This window comes from Eucyclogobius newberryi, unplaced genomic scaffold (assembly GCF_026437365.1).
Source record: "Eucyclogobius newberryi isolate DKJ021-1_F unplaced genomic scaffold, fEucNew1.0.hap1 SCAF_16, whole genome shotgun sequence".
Classification (NCBI taxonomy): Eukaryota; Metazoa; Chordata; class Actinopteri; order Gobiiformes; family Gobiidae; genus Eucyclogobius; species Eucyclogobius newberryi.
Window position 1 is genome coordinate 10,392,478 of NW_027315790.1, and position 15,459 is coordinate 10,407,936.

General features: G+C 39.5%; 2 protein-coding genes across 3 annotated transcripts; both read left to right on the forward strand.

Annotated features, from left to right (window-relative positions):
• Positions 1–2,000: 2,000 nt before the first annotated feature.
• On the forward strand, positions 2,001–4,120 carry stmnd1 (stathmin domain containing 1). The gene is made up of 5 exons (XM_072447101.1): positions 2,001–2,123; positions 2,658–2,805; positions 3,032–3,180; positions 3,542–3,667; positions 3,753–4,120. The coding sequence occupies exons 1-5, from the start codon at positions 2,052–2,054 to the stop codon at positions 4,062–4,064; spliced, it is 807 nt and encodes a 268-aa protein (XP_072303202.1). The 5' UTR covers positions 2,001–2,051; the 3' UTR covers positions 4,065–4,120.
• Positions 4,121–7,374: 3,254 nt separating this feature from the next.
• rbm24a (RNA binding motif protein 24a) lies at positions 7,375–14,900 on the forward strand. 2 transcript variants are annotated; one of them, XR_011927030.1, is made up of 5 exons: positions 7,375–7,808; positions 9,215–9,338; positions 9,951–10,005; positions 12,745–14,088; positions 14,123–14,900. XR_011927030.1 is itself a non-coding variant. In XM_072447438.1 (4 exons), the coding sequence occupies exons 1-4, from the start codon at positions 7,641–7,643 to the stop codon at positions 13,073–13,075; spliced, it is 678 nt and encodes a 225-aa protein (XP_072303539.1). In that variant the 5' UTR covers positions 7,375–7,640; the 3' UTR covers positions 13,076–14,900. The 2 variants fall into 2 exon arrangements, 1 of the variants encoding a protein (XP_072303539.1); XM_072447438.1 differs by having other exon boundaries at positions 12,745–14,900.
• The last annotated feature ends 559 nt before the right edge of the window (positions 14,901–15,459 follow it).

Below are 15,459 nucleotides of genomic sequence, written 5' to 3' on the forward strand. Positions count from 1 at the left end.
GATCCAACACTGATTTATTTTTCTGTTGAAATAGACCATAAAGTTACTCTACTTAAAATGTGACAAAATTAAAGTTTTCATCAGTTTAGAGTGTCTGAGCTGTGGACTATGATAATCTGTACTAAAAATGCTTGATATAGTATACATTTCTAATCAATGGTGTGCCAGTGAACAAGTCAGATTTATAAATCTAACATAAGCCATATCATTGCATAGACAAATTATCGTCTTGTTCACAAAAAAAATCCGGGTCTGGGAAAAAAAAGAGCTAAAAATCAGAACATTCAACACAGAACATTTGGATCTGTAATGTCACAGTTAATAATCCTTTAGAAATGTCAAAATTCTGATCCAGAAGATAACCGAGTTGGGAGTTGGGACACTCTTCGGCTGACCGCTCCATTGAAGGCCGCACATTGACAGATCCCGATGTGGTGCTGTTCGAATTGTTTTACACTACAATCACATTTTAAAATAAAAAAAGTAAAGTCAAACTAGTAGATAGTAGACTGAATATGATATCCTAAGTTGATGAAGAATCGGTGCTCTTTTCAATTTATTTCTGCAAGGCCCTGAATCACAACAGCAGATGCCTCGAAGGGTGACAATTAAAACAGATTAAACTAAGTCCCCTGTCCTTAGTCCCTCCTTCTCTGCAAGAAAAACTACAAAACCTGTGTTATACCTGAGCTGTATATTTTTCTTTCGATCCGCAAATGAAATTGCCAACTTGATGACATCTTTTCAGAAGATTTCTAGTTGAGCACAAAATACAAAACAAAAAATATAAAAAATGTAATGCCTTTCCAGGCAGAATATGGAGCTTCCAATCAAACAAACTGGCCAAAATAAATGTAAATGCTTTGGACATAATGTTCAGATGCCAGAACCTCCACCAGACGATCCAGCCGCAGAGTTACACCACAACAGGACACAGATGTCCCTGGGCAGCTCTGTCTTTCATTAGAAAGATGTGCTGATTTCCTTTCAGGGCATAAAAATGTATGTCTGATTGATGTACAGCGTCTCAAATCCTTCAGTTGGCCAGGTGTGTGTTATTTTTTATATGCCATTAAGAGGTAATTAAATCCACCTGCTCATTTGAGAGTTCACACTTCACTGTTATTGGTTAAATTCATCTGTCACTCACTCAACATGACTGTGTTTGTGCAGAGCTGCATTAAACACAAAAAATATAAAGGCCATATCACCCAGCCCTGAACAATAACAAAGGATTTAAACTGTTTGGAGTTGAAGATATTTTACCACCAAGCTTTGTCACATTATCTTTGTACCGGGGGATAACCGATAATATAATAGATCCATGGGGATAGCCCATTCTGGAACAGTCTTCCTGAAGATGTGAGACAGGCCTCTATCCTGACAACGTTATGTAAAGCACTTTTAATTCCTTAGTGTACAAATTGGGCTCTACATATAAACCTGCCTTAACATTTTAGTGAAATTAATATTAATATTACTGAACTAAACTGAACAGATCTACTTAGGGGACTGTACATAGCATAAATATGTAATGGTTTTGAGCTAGTAGGCCTAATCCAGAACATATATAATAATTGACTGCATTGTATTTTACAATGAATTAAATGACCCAGACTAAGCAAAAGTTACTGTGTATTTCTATCTTCCATCTTCTTCCTAAAGAGGCCTACTTTAGACCTAAATCATAGGGTTTGTTTATCTCAGTCTCACTCATTAAAGGGCCAGAATGTGCTTGTGTTTGACCATGGCTCCTCGGTGACCGCTGTGACCTGCTCCTGTCACGGTACAATGCGGTTGAAGGTGTTTAAGCGACAACGAGCCGGTGTTTTGTGTCTGTTGTACGCAGTTGTCACGTCTTTAACCGGGTCACTTTTATTGTAGCAACGGCCTTAGCGACGCTGCCCCGCGCGCTGGCATGGGAGGCACACGGGCCAGTACCGAGGCGCCACACAGTCCCGCACACGCTCCCGCACACGCTCCCGCACACAGTCCCGCTCACACTCTCGCACTAGGACACAGCACTTTTATGGACTCGGACAGGTGAGAATATGGGGTGCGGCAGCTCGTCCAGCACCGCCGTGGTTCGACCGCTGGCCCCGGAAAACCTCAAGGGAGAAGAGGTGAGTCCAGCGCAGCGGGGGGGTGGATTAGGAATGAACAAGAGGGCTTTGGTTACATTTCGCTGTTTTAGAAAATTACAACACAAAGTCATGCGTTTTTATCTGAACATTACATTTTGTAAGGCTCAATGTGGCATTAACAAATGGAATGTTATCAAATGAAGTAGACTGAGGGCATAACTTGTTATTTGTTATAGTCTAACCACATAAAACAGTAGTTGAATGCATACTTTTTAAATTTGTGCATGTTTCTTTATTAGTTTTGTATTTAGTTATATCCTCCTCTGTAAATGTGCCTGACAAACTTACCTAATAGACCTACAATAAATTAAATACATCCCCTTAATCTTCCCAAAATACTAAAGGCCTATATGCCATTCGGACTAGCCTTAAGCCTAAATAAACATTTTTACTTAACCCTAAATCAATCAAGCCCATCTATAATCAGGCTTTAAGAAAAAAAAAAATATGTTCAAACGCACCTCATAACTACAACTGAACCTAATTAATATCTCACATGGTCTCATCTACCAGGATGAAACTGGAAGTAAACACAGTTGTCGTGGAGACTCAGCTGTGTCCAAGAACACCAACGACAGTGGAGTGGTTATGGAGAACAGAGAGGTCCCAGCGCTGCCAGGGGCCGTCCCGGGGAAACTGCCCCCTCTCACACCATTCACAGGTCAACACTGACACACGTCCTTAACACTTCACAGCTTAGATTGTGTGCACATACATGTTTTCTCCTGAATATCAATGGCCTTATACTCAAGTCTAAATATAAGGCCATATCAGACTGTGATTTCTCAATAGCAAATTGGTCACTAGCTGTACCCATCGGCCCATAGTTGGCAGGTCCATCCAAGTAAAATATAGATATTACAATGTTTTGGTGTCCCTCTTCACAGTCAGTCCTCCTTTGCTGAGACGAGACAGTCAAACTCAGGACCGTCAGAAATCCAGTGAAATCCTGCAGGAGCTGCTAACACAAGGCATCATCCCCACGGACCCGTCCCGAGAGAATAGTTGTGCCGTTGGAGAGGCATACAGTATCATGGTAAACTGTCGCTTCACTTCAAACCACTTGTATAGCGCTGTATTTTTTAAGAAATTAAATCGAACAGTTCAACATAAATGTAGAAGATATTATATTCTTGTTTAGCAGATGCACCACAAAGTAGGCCTATTGTTACACACAAATTGAGGTTGATTAATTATCTCATCTGATTCTCTGAACTGAACAAATATCAACCATCCAACACCCATGGCAGGTAATGACAACAAACCAATGTAAAAGTTCTGAACAAAGGCATAACCAATTTGACAATTTACAATAACACGGAAAATAGTTTAATTCACTGTTTTTGTGAATATCTGTGATAATACTTAATTCTCATGTGAATCTGTGTTTGTTTTAGTTAAATGACAAAGAAAGGGCTCTGAGACGGCCTCCTGCCAGACTAGAGTCTCTGAAAGAAAACAAAACACAACTCAGTAAAGAAGTGATTGATGAGAAGATACGGCTTGCAGAAGAAAGACGTAAGGTGTGAGATATAACTTATTAACCTTATTCACTTTATAACCTGTGCACGTGTGTCTCTGGATTATCAAAAATGTTTAATCTTTCAGCTAAAGGAAGAGGAGATGAAGAGTCGTCTGAGAGCTAAGACTGCCCGTGTCCGAGTCCCAACCCGCAGTTCGCACACTGGAGAGGAGGAGGATCCAATGGAACAGCTGGTAGTGCCCACTCAGGTCCCACAGTCAGCAGGAGAGGGCACAGAGGCAGAGAGAGATGCCACCTCCAGAGCTCGTCAGTCAAGAAACACTCAGCAGCAGCAGCAGCAGCAGCAAGAGTCAGCAGACATGAACGAAAGAGGCCAGAATGACGTGGTCCCAATGACACAGGACTCAGACGATAGTGATCATGATGAAATTTATTAAGTCAATTATTTTGTTTTGTTGTATCAGAATCATAGCCAAAAAATATATTTTACTCATGTACATAAATCATTTATTATAAGCTAGATCAATATGATTGTATCTTAATAGTTGAACTGTTTATGCTTAGAGCAGACGTTGTACATTAAACACTATTTGTTTCGTTGGCTCAAAGGCACAAAGTCACTGGGATTCCTAACGGGAATAAGCGGTAGAAAATTAATGAATGGATGCATGTTTAAATGAGTTTTAGGGCAATTTGTAAATTAAATATTATTTTTTTTAACTTAAAATAAGAACTAGATAAAATGATCAATATATAGATCATATTTTCTGTGTGAGTGGGGTTTTCCAGTTATTATGCAAAACATGATCTTAGAAATCACCAAAGCATTTGCTTTTTCAGTTTCATTATTATGAGGCTGCCGTTCTATGCCAGGACTATTAATGTGTAGTATATAAGATTGGACAAAAGATGGCGCTATTTTGACAGACGTTGTATGACTCCAGGTTGAAGGATTGTAATGCATACAATAGAGACAATATTGAAAGACAAGGAACAAGTCCTCAAGGTGCCTAGACCTGAATGAGAAATAATAAAGAAAATTAATACACTTTTTAAACTGTCTCAAAAACACAGTCTTCATGATTAGACTCAATAAAAGTTGCCAACGCTCATTTGATGTAGACTTTAGTTTGATGTAGAGAGCTGTGGCTGCTGTGTGCTCGATGTGACTGTGCTATGGGTATTCAGCTGCCGTCTCAACCTTTGACCCATAGATCTTTTGCGGTCGACAGGTGTGTGCCTACAACAAGTGAGTGACAACGACAAAGGAGCAGTTGATGATGTTTAACGCTGTAAGGATTTGTCAAAATCATCATAGGTCACGTTAATTAACGTTAACGTTAAGTCCAATGTATATGTGATTTGGTAGGATTTCAATTACCTTTTCATGGTCAAAATTAAACAATACAATGGAGCTGAGCGTTTGTGGAGAAATTAATCTATGTCTATCTGGTTTGTTCCTTGGCTTGTTACAGACCAAAAAAAATTAAATGCATGGATCTTTTGGTAATGACACAATTATAGTCATACCAAGTAAACAACAAGTAATTGTTTTATTACTTCACTTTTTCTTAAATTGCATTTTAAACTTTTTTATTCTACAAAGGCTAATGAGTAATGTAGTTTCATTCTTGCCATTGTCATTAGTAAAACAATTGAGCTTGTACAAAAATATAGAGTTCCCTGTCAGGCCCAAAATGTTTTTTAAAAAAGTCAAATTGCAAAGAAAATGTGTTATTATGCTGCAAAAGACTAACAAACCTATTAACAAAATCCGGCATCGACACAAACCATTTTACTGCTAAAAACAATATTTGGTTTTCTACATGATTTTGTTCTTTGACTCTCTGAATGGGACAACCGGGTTTGGACTAGTCAGCACACTGCCCCTAAACAGAAACAACAAGAGGACTCAACCTGAGCGGACCCCATTGTAGAGCCCGGAGAAACCTGACCCCAGCCTCTTTTCACAGCATCTCCCTTACTTTAAAAGGCGTGTGGCGGCATTAATAAAACAGTAAGTGAACAGAAAGAAACTCGATCGGGGAGCACTTGTTTGTAGTGATCCTAGTTTGGCTATTGTAGAGTTTATATTCTCAAGTGTTAGAGCCCAGTGATAAAGGCCACATTGTGTCCCAAAAAGAGATAATAGATATAAAATGGTCTCAGTGTGACCTTATGAAATATAGCACAATAATCTCTTTCTTTGAGAATGATCATTCATGGGAGTTAGTGTCTGCTTGTTTATTGGTTTGGGGGAATTTTTTTAAACATTTTGTTTGCTATATTTATGTGAAGCGCTCACTGTTCAAGTAACTGTAAGAAAAAAAGTTAAAATGAATAACTTAATTGAAAAAGTAAATATTAAAAGCAGTTGATATGAAAAGAGTTGTTTTAATTTTGTTCAGTATGGCCTAATATGCAATACACAGGAATTTGTTGTCTCCACCCACTATTATGACTCAAATCAGCAAACTTCTAGCACAAAATTCTGGGCCGTGTGTACAAACGTGTGTAATTTTGTGAGGGCCCCCCCAGTCCAACGCCCCTGCAAATCAGACTTTCCCTTGTTACTTTAGGTTCAGCTTGTTCCTGCCAAAGTGAGAGCTGACTGCCTGATGCAGTGGGTCATAAACATCAAAGTTTTTTGGAATCATTTGTTCATTTACCAAAACAAAGACATGTTTAATTGTGGCACTGAGCATTTGAAAGCATCAACTTTAAGTTACACCATTACGAGATTAGTGCATGAATAGTTAAAGGTGATGAAACAACTGAATGGGTAAAACGTACAAAACCAAGTGCAGTTTGAAATCCCATCATCATCCTCATCACCATCATCATCATCATCATCATCATCATCATCATCATCATCATCATCACCCTCATCATCATCATCATCATCATCATCATCCTCATCATCATAATCACCCTCACCCTCATCATCATCCTCATCATCATCATCATCCTCATCATCATAATCACCCTCACCCTCATCATCATCATCACCCTCATCATCATCATCATCATCATCATTATCATCATCATCATCATCATCATCATAATCACCCTCATCATCATCCTCATCATCATCATCATCCTCATCATCATCATATTCATCCTCATCATCCTCATCATCATAATCATCCTCATCATCATGTCATTCAACTCATTATAGACTTTGGGCTGATCTGACATTATATTTTCCTCACTTGTTCAATTATTATCAAACAGCCTTTTATGGCATAATTATCAAAACCATTAGAGGTTGCATTGTATTTTAAAAATCCGGAGTGCGAGGCCTTGGACCAATTCCCTGCGTTTTAGAGTCCTTTTGACATTTCATGAGACATCCAATCCTCCTGTTGTCCATGAGTATTTTACATCTTCACGTTATTCTCCAGTGAGTGGAGGGTTTATTGCCACACCTGTTGTTGTGCTGTAGGTGCTCGTGCTCGTGCCCTTGGTCTGTTAACGACCCCACAGGCCCGCGTGCCACACATGACTTGACAGTCAACACTTTAACTCTACACTCTCAAGCATGGCCTGTTTATTCCTTTTCGCGCCTGTCTTTATCTTAAACGCCATGAAACCACTTGGTGAATAATTAGAGGCGCTGATGATGTCGTTTTGTGAAGGAGTCGCTTTGACTCGCGCGTCCCGGCTGTGCGCTCCGGTGGGCGGGCGCGGGTGTAACGGGGGGACCACGAGCGGGGTGGAGTTTGGAGCAGAGCACTTTTAGGAATGGGTCCCAACCACACTTTGCTAGACTGCAATCGTTTGGAACAAGCGCTGGGAACACCTGACAGCCTCTGGGACAATCCGCTCCATTATTATTATTAAACTCTCTTCTGTCAAAGATAGATCTACCTCCAGTTTGATTTTTTGTAGTTTTCGTTTTCTGTGAAGCAACAAGTGACAGAGCCAGCCAACTCGCCTTTAGCCCCAAAGTATTGATAACTTTGCACTATTTCTATTTTGTTTCGTATTTATTAACATTTTTTGCACTAACAATGCACACCACGCAAAAGGACACGACCTACACCAAGATTTTTGTCGGGGGTCTCCCGTACCACACAACGGATTCCAGTCTCAGGAAATATTTTGAGGTGTTTGGTGAGATTGAAGAAGCTGTGGTCATCACGGACAGGCAGACCGGCAAATCCAGGGGCTATGGATTCGTAAGTATTCATTCTACGTGTTGATCCTTCTATTACGCACTGTTCCGTTGCGCGCAGCTGTTCCCGTCTTTCACAACGTTACGAATATATTTTGCAGTCACTGAATGCTTGTGTTTTGATTAGCAGTCTTTTAATACCCCGGCAAGAGGAGTCTGTTGCAATCTTGTTGCCACCAACTTGTTGCGCGGTGGTATGCGCCCTGACACGTTTGAGAGACCAAACTGACAGCACTGGTGGATGACATGCGCCTCTTGCTGATAACGCCATATCACATTTACCCATGACCCAATACAGTTCTGTGTCAGAGACTTCAGTTGGTTTTAAACAAACTGTTATAAACAAGAGTCTGAAGATGATTCTTTAAAAAAGTGTCCACACCTTTGACAATTGACTCTCTCTCACACAACTTCTATATCATACTTTATCCTGTTCTGTAGTTTTGCCAGAAAATGTTTATGTGTCGACTAATTCTGTTTATAATTCTTCATTTTCAAATCACTTTTAAAATGTTTTAATAATATTTAGTTTTTGTATTTACGTTTTGCAAACACAATAGTAATTCTTCTTATATTTATTCTAATTCTAATGTAAGGTATATTCTAATGTCATTCAGTAAGCTAGAAAGGTCAAACTTAAAGCCACAAGTTATGATGCACAGAAATAGTTTGTTTGACACAATTATAAGACACATAATGTCAGGCTTCAGTCTGTTCTGATGTAATTTAAATAGTTCCACATGCGGCTGATACATAAGATAAGATAAGATAATCCTTTATTATCCCACATGGGGAAATTTCCTTGATGCAACGCAGGTAGATACAGAGGTAGATACAGAAGAAAAGAACAGATCACTTATAAGAAGTTTGAAAAACACTCTCAGTAGAAGATCTCTTATAAACAAAAACTCCTATAGACAAAACCTCCCATTTCCCAACAAGGGATGGAGGGGAAAAATAATAAAGTAGATATCTGTGTAGAAAAGAACTGTAATATCTTATTTTTGGACTAGAGTGTTAGTTCTATCAACGCTAGTTTTATTAAGTTGTCATGTCAAGTCACCCAAATCCACCCATTTAGAGTATTTCTGTTTTGCAATGTGACTCAAAACAAATAATATGTTTAAACAAAAACCTTCAACCAACCACAAAATGACAAACAAATCATTAGGATATTTATTTATTTTGATATGTGTGATTATTTCAGTTAGTAGTATCTCCTGTTTTCCATTAAATCTAAAATGCATTCCACTGTGTCAGCACTTTCCTTATCTTCACATTTTCCTTTTCACATTTGACAAATCAAATAGTTGCTCCAGGCTGACTTATTGAACTGTACTAACTGTAACGACATTTGCATATTTACTTTGTCAATCTAAACCCCTCATTTGTTGTGACCTCCTCTCACAGGTGACGATGGCAGACCGTTCCGCTGCAGACCGGGCATGCAAAGACCCCAACCCAATCATTGATGGCAGAAAGGCCAATGTGAACCTGGCCTATCTGGGAGCCAAGCCCCGTGTCATGCAGCAAGGTACCAGCTCCAGGCCCACGGGCTCTTAAGGCTTAGAAACTGGGACATTCAGTTTAGAACAGGTTGTTGTATCAGGAGCGGTTATAGATGTTGACATGGACACATTCTTTTCATTAGTTCCTCTCACATTTATTTATTACTATTTTTTATTTAACTGTTATTTCCCAGTTTCCAGTTCAACATACATTTACAACATACATACACCACAAAATAACATAAGACAGAATCTATAGTTTTACCTGAACTATAATGTGGGCAATAGTTGTAGAGTTATATCCACATGGTAACAGGAACAAATGCTGTGGTTGCATGGCAGCAGTGAGTTTCTATTAAAGTCATCTTATTTCGTTTGTGCCACTGCTACATTACTAAAGAAGTTACACCTCGATTTTTCCCAGGTTTGCCACAATGGCCAGCGGGCAAAAAGACAACATGATGAACTGAATTTATTATTTCTTTTGGGAACTTTAAAACGAGAAAATCAAGTCAGCTCTTCTCTTGGTGTTTCAGAATCTGTCAATGTAGGAACATGTTTTGAGGTCAACTGTCTTCTTCAGTATCACCCTGTTAAACCAATCACTTTAAACTTTTCCCTTTGTTTTTGTCTTACAGGTTTCACTTTTGGGGTTCCCCAGATTCACCCTGCATTCATCCAAAGGCCTTATGGGTAAGGGGAACTAAGGATGATGATCTACAACCTTAAAACCTAACATGAAGAGGACAAGTCATAAATACTAGACAAGGCAGACAGTTTTTTTCCTGTTTTGCCTGTTTCTAAATCTCCTTTGTTCATGCAGGCCATTGCGTGTGTGTGTGAATACTGGTGTTAAAAACCCAATGTTGTGTGTATTTTTCTTTGGTTTGACAGGCTCGCTCTCAGTTAAGCTTACAGCGGGATAGTTCTGCGTACAACATACAGACAGATAAAAAGGAGAAAGGAATATCTCATACTCTGGTTCTGACGATGGTGATTATAGCTGCATGTACGTGGGTTTGGAGTTTCACCTGATTTTATTTGATTAGAGTGTAGAGCTTTGTGTGCCGTTATGAAGTGGTGTTGTTAGCTAAACCGTGTGCTTTTCACTTTTAATGGCAAAAAAACCAACACATTTTTGGGGTGACTTTGTGGACTTAACTTTGCTAAAACAAAGAAGAAGAATTGTTGAAGTGTATTGTTTTTAGCTTGTGGTTGACCTGTTTGTTAGGCTGCACTGATGGAGTGAGTGGTGGTCTGTTGTAACTCTTTCTTCCACAAAACTTTATAACATAACAACATAACAACATAACCATACTGAGCTTATCATGACTTCAGTTTGTTATTCATGGCTTTCAGTAGCTTCCTGTTATATGTAACATCTATAGGATTTTTTCCCATTCAATACATTTACAATTGTAAATGGCCAATTACTATGGCAACAGTCCTCATTTTTCTTAATTCTGAACCCCATGGATTTTATACCTTCACCAATTTACCCATTTTCCCAACTCCCTCCCCAGACATTACTCTTTTGTTTAGTTTAAATGTTGAAGATGGCAATGCCAGAATAGACTGCAGAAGCTACAGTATACAGCTGCTGCTTTCACTTACTGATCATCAGTTATGAGCATTTGTTTTTCATTTCAATATGATAGAGATTTAGACCATTTTGAACAAAGCCTACATTATTTGACAATTTATTTAGAATTACACTGTCTGTTCTAACACTAAATGTGTCGAGTGGAGGGAATGACTGTGCTAACTTGTATCTGTGTAAAAGTGAACAATTTCAACCTCTAAATTCATGTGCACTTGTCCATGTACATGCTTACTTCAGCTCTAGTCTCCAGTGGCACAAACAGATGTCTGGATCTCTCTGTCTGCCTTTCTCTCATTCTCTACTTTTCGTCACATGGGCCGCTGGTGTTAAGGAAAACAAGCGCACCCATTGTGCCGCACAAAGCCCTGGATGCTGACACTGCACTTGCATGAAGCTCAGTGTTATGCGTTTGTGTGCAGGGCAGGAACTGTCTCGTTCTGTCACTGAGAGCAGGCCAGGGGCCATTTAAACAAGGTCACAGGGCAGTTTGTAGGGCCACATGCAAACATAAACCAGATAATGCTTAGCCCGGCTTTATATGACCATAGACACATGGGTAACCAACACGTGGAGTGTTAGCCTACCGGTATATATATCAAATCATTAATTGGACATTCTTGATAGTTTGAATTAATTAATTTTGTGTCACATTGCAAAATGCACACTTCGCACCGTTAGCAAAGGCTTTATTTTGCCTTGGACTTATTTACTGTTGGCTCAAATGTGACATTCCTCTGCCAGCACACAGTTCAGTTTATGTCACGACAACAAACCAGGATTTGAACATTTTATTATTACATTATTTGAGGACAGTGGTATCGTTTTGGCTCAAAAATATCAATGGAGAGAAACCACCATTCACATGTCTGGTTTTGAGAGCTGCAGACATGTGACGGGCCAGTCACCCTAAATGAAAAATGCAACTCTAGAGGTTGCAGCTGTTGCCTGAGTCACAACAGCCTGTTGGCTGAAACTGATGAAAGGGATCCTTAAGAGACTGATGCACGTGCCTTAATCACTTGGAAACAAATACTTTTAATTACACTGTAGTGATGATCCTGGTCAAGTTAGCTTTAAAGGAAAACTACTTTCACACTTCATTATTATCTTGTATGTGTATTTGTCCATCTAACCATAGAAATCATTATTTAAATTTGACTTGACACCTTTTCAACTAAACTGAATTGTGCTTGTGTGTCTTGATTTCCTTTTTTTAGTCACTGTGTTTGGGTTGAATTGGATAGTGTCATGCTGACATAATACACTTAAAGAGTTGTGTTTAAGTTAATAGTCAGTATTTGTTGTTTTCCATAGTTTTGTAAAAATAGGCAAAGTGTGTTTTTTTGCTCTCAATTGTTTATTTAATGGAATAGTCCCTCAGGGTGCCCCTCCCTCTCTATGCTCTTTGTACTAACATAGAGGGGAAATGGCCAGCAGTGTCCTTTTGGAAAACTGTCCAGCTGTCAAAGTGGCACTGACATATTCACAAAGCTCCCTGGGCTCATCTCCTTTGTCCACACCCCTCCCACCGGCCCGGGGCACTGTAAGCCCTAACTCATCCTGCAGAAGAATGGAGTGATTTCACTCTTCACCACTAACTAAATGATCCAGGTTACATTCAGTGTAGTCTTGAAATAAAAAAAAATGTACTAGAAATAAAATGTAACATTAATGTTATTTATTTTGGCAACCCTATCCTGCTATAGCAACTGGCTACTGTGTTCTTGTAGTGTGGGACAGAGATGCTGAATTTGGATTTGACAGTGGCTTTCTTGTCTTGCCTTATAATATATTTAGAGCTCACAGTTTGTTCTGTGTTTGTCCCACAGAATCCCAGCCCACTACGTGTACCCTCAGGCCTTTGTCCAGCCCAGTATGATGATCCCTCATGTTCCGACTGCTGCGGCCACTGCCCCTGCCACCGCCTCCTCTCCCTACATCGACTACACTGCAGCGGCCTACGCACAGTACTCCGCGGCTGCCACTGCTGCAGCGTACGAGCAGTACCCGTACGCTGCCTCACCTGCTGCTGCAGGATACGTGGCCACGCCCGGTTATGGATACACCGTACAGCAGCCGCTGGCCGCTACCACGCCTGCTGCCGCGGCTGCATTTGGTCAGTACCAGCCCCAACAGCTGCAGACTGACCGTATGCAATAGCAGCCACTGCAGCATTTGGACACAGAAGACGGAAGTCCCGCCCTCCAACGCAGCTGAATGGTCGCCAGAAGGAGCGGTAAATGGATAAGGAAGAGAGTGGTCTTGCGGTGTGTCAGCCACTCTGAGGCTGCTGTTTAAGTCGTGATGATGGTAGTGATGGTAATGAGGTGGGAACTTTACAGTACTTTCCAACTTGCTGTGCTTCAACCAAAAATGAGAAAACCAAAAAAGTGGCAGAACAAATGATGGAAAGTGAATTTCATTTTTTATTATTGTATTATAACTATTATCATTGTAGTAGAGTACTTATTTCTATAGCAGAAATGCAGGAACTAATCACTGTGATTGGTATAGGTGTAAACTAAGCCTTAAGTCCTATTGCTGTCTCTAACGTTAGTTATTTTCACTGGTGGTGCTCCACTGGTGGTTTAATTATGCCCTCATAACATTTATATATTTATTACTGTTACTATAATATATTGAGGGCTGTCTTTGTTCTTTTTGTTCATTTTTAAAGTGCATTTTTAGTTTATATTTCTGATAATCAGGGAAATGGAGTCGTTTCCATTGTTTTATTATTATGTAACTTCTGTGGGGAGCTGATGAACTCAAGAGTTGTAACTTGTCATGTCACATTTTTTGATGAACTACCTTATCGTCCTGATGCTGAATGTCCCTTTTATACTCTGTGTTTAACCTATGCAACACACCCAAAACACTTGGAGACAAAACAAGTCATCGGCTTTGACTGGACTTTGAATAACGCGGGACTCCATCAATGAAACAAAGGCACAAACAAGAGATTGAACATGGCTTTGGACAATGAGAAACAGTGGCAGTTGGCTTGAACAGATTTGCACACAGAGCAGACAGTACAAAAGCTGAGAGCGGGGCAGGAGAGGCAGCCTGCCAGTGGCACACAGGAGCTCTCTAGAACCAATGCCTCACTTGTGCCGGTTTGTTGAACTGACACATTTTAATCCCTGACGTTACAGGGCCATCGCTGCCAGCAGGCTGCTCCTGCCAGCAGGCTGCTCCTGCCAGCAGGCTGCTCCTGTCAGCACTTCCTGCTCTGCTCTGGTCAGGTCCAAGTAGTCACCAATCTGCCGGCGTCACGTCTGTCAAAAACACCTGGTGAAGAGCAAGTTGTTCAGTGTGCCTTACTTATACTATTTAAAGAAAAATAAGGAAAAAAATATTTATGGTTATTTATTTTTGAGGGCTGACAATGTTGATGCTCTAAGAGTAGAAGTAGTCTAGTAGCAGCGGTATTAAACTATAATGTACTCATCTCAAGGCATTTATAAGTTATTGCTTAGCTTTAGTAATAATAATAATATTACCATTGTTATAACTATTATAATTATTAACACACTCCACTTAAAGTTGATGTAGGAGATATTTAAGATATTATGTGCACTGTACCTTAAAATCCTTTGATTCTTTTGGATAGATTCATGCCTTTTGTACAGAGGATCGTTATTTAAGTGCTTATGAATAACTTGTAAAAAAAGGAGCAAAAATGCTGCTTTCTTCTCCACTAGAATGTATGGCTGTGGTCAAGGTTTCAGTAGATGTGCTTCTCTTGCTTAGTATTCATGAGATGGGCGATTTTACACTGTTGGGAATTTTTATACTTGAACTATTTCTTACAAGGGAAATAAGAAAAAATACATGAAAAAAATATGGACAGCTGTCTGGATGAAGGCCTGTTAAGTGTTCCTATTGAAATACAATGGTCCTGTTGGTATTCAACCTTTAATCCAGATATTAAACATAATTTACTGAATAACAAAATAAATAAAAAAAGTTATAAAAAAAACAATGTCTGCGCCCATTTAATTTCTATTTTAATGGTTCTCCATTCATGATCGACACAGCACCTATTTTCAAACACCAAGCAATTATATTAAAGGGTTTATCCCTAGTTTTTTGCTGTCTTATTAACAGTTTGCAAGCACAGGTCTCACAGATGTAGTTTTCTCAGCACCATCAATGATTCAGCGTCTGATCAATTAGTCATGTTTGTAAGACCTATTCTGATGTGTTCCAGCTGCTATTTCTGTCACAGCGAAACAAGACACCAGCCCAGATGTCCTTATCATGACAGGGCACAGACATGACACTGATCCATATCAGCAACTTGGGCTTGTTTAAAAGTAGATAATAGTACAGCAAATGTGCCAATTCATTCACTAAATAAACACATTCTTATGTTTCAAAGATAAGACTAGGCCTACCAAATTGCTAATTGTTAGTTGGATAGGAAGCATTTTTAAATAGAAAGGACAGTATAAACCTTTCAAAAACAAAAAAACAAGCTATTGATATTTAAAATGTGCAGAGGAAGGAAAATGTGCAATTCGCAATTCTTTTAGGCTAAT

Excerpts from the sequence above, each read along its gene's own strand:
- rbm24a (XM_072447438.1), top strand. The coding sequence starts at position 7,641 with ATGCACACCACGCAAAAGGACACGACCTACACCAAGATTTTTGTCGGG. Across the intron at positions 9,339-9,950 it reads GCCCCGTGTCATGCAGCAAG|GTTTCACTTTTGGGGTTCCC; the intron begins GTACCAGCTCCA and ends TTTGTCTTACAG. Across the intron at positions 10,006-12,744 it reads TTCATCCAAAGGCCTTATGG|AATCCCAGCCCACTACGTGT; the intron begins GTAAGGGGAACT and ends TTTGTCCCACAG.
- stmnd1 (XM_072447101.1), top strand. The coding sequence starts at position 2,052 with ATGGGGTGCGGCAGCTCGTCCAGCACCGCCGTGGTTCGACCGCTGGCC. Across the intron at positions 3,181-3,541 it reads GAGAGGCATACAGTATCATG|TTAAATGACAAAGAAAGGGC; the intron begins GTAAACTGTCGC and ends TGTTTGTTTTAG. Across the intron at positions 3,668-3,752 it reads TTGCAGAAGAAAGACGTAAG|CTAAAGGAAGAGGAGATGAA; the intron begins GTGTGAGATATA and ends TTAATCTTTCAG.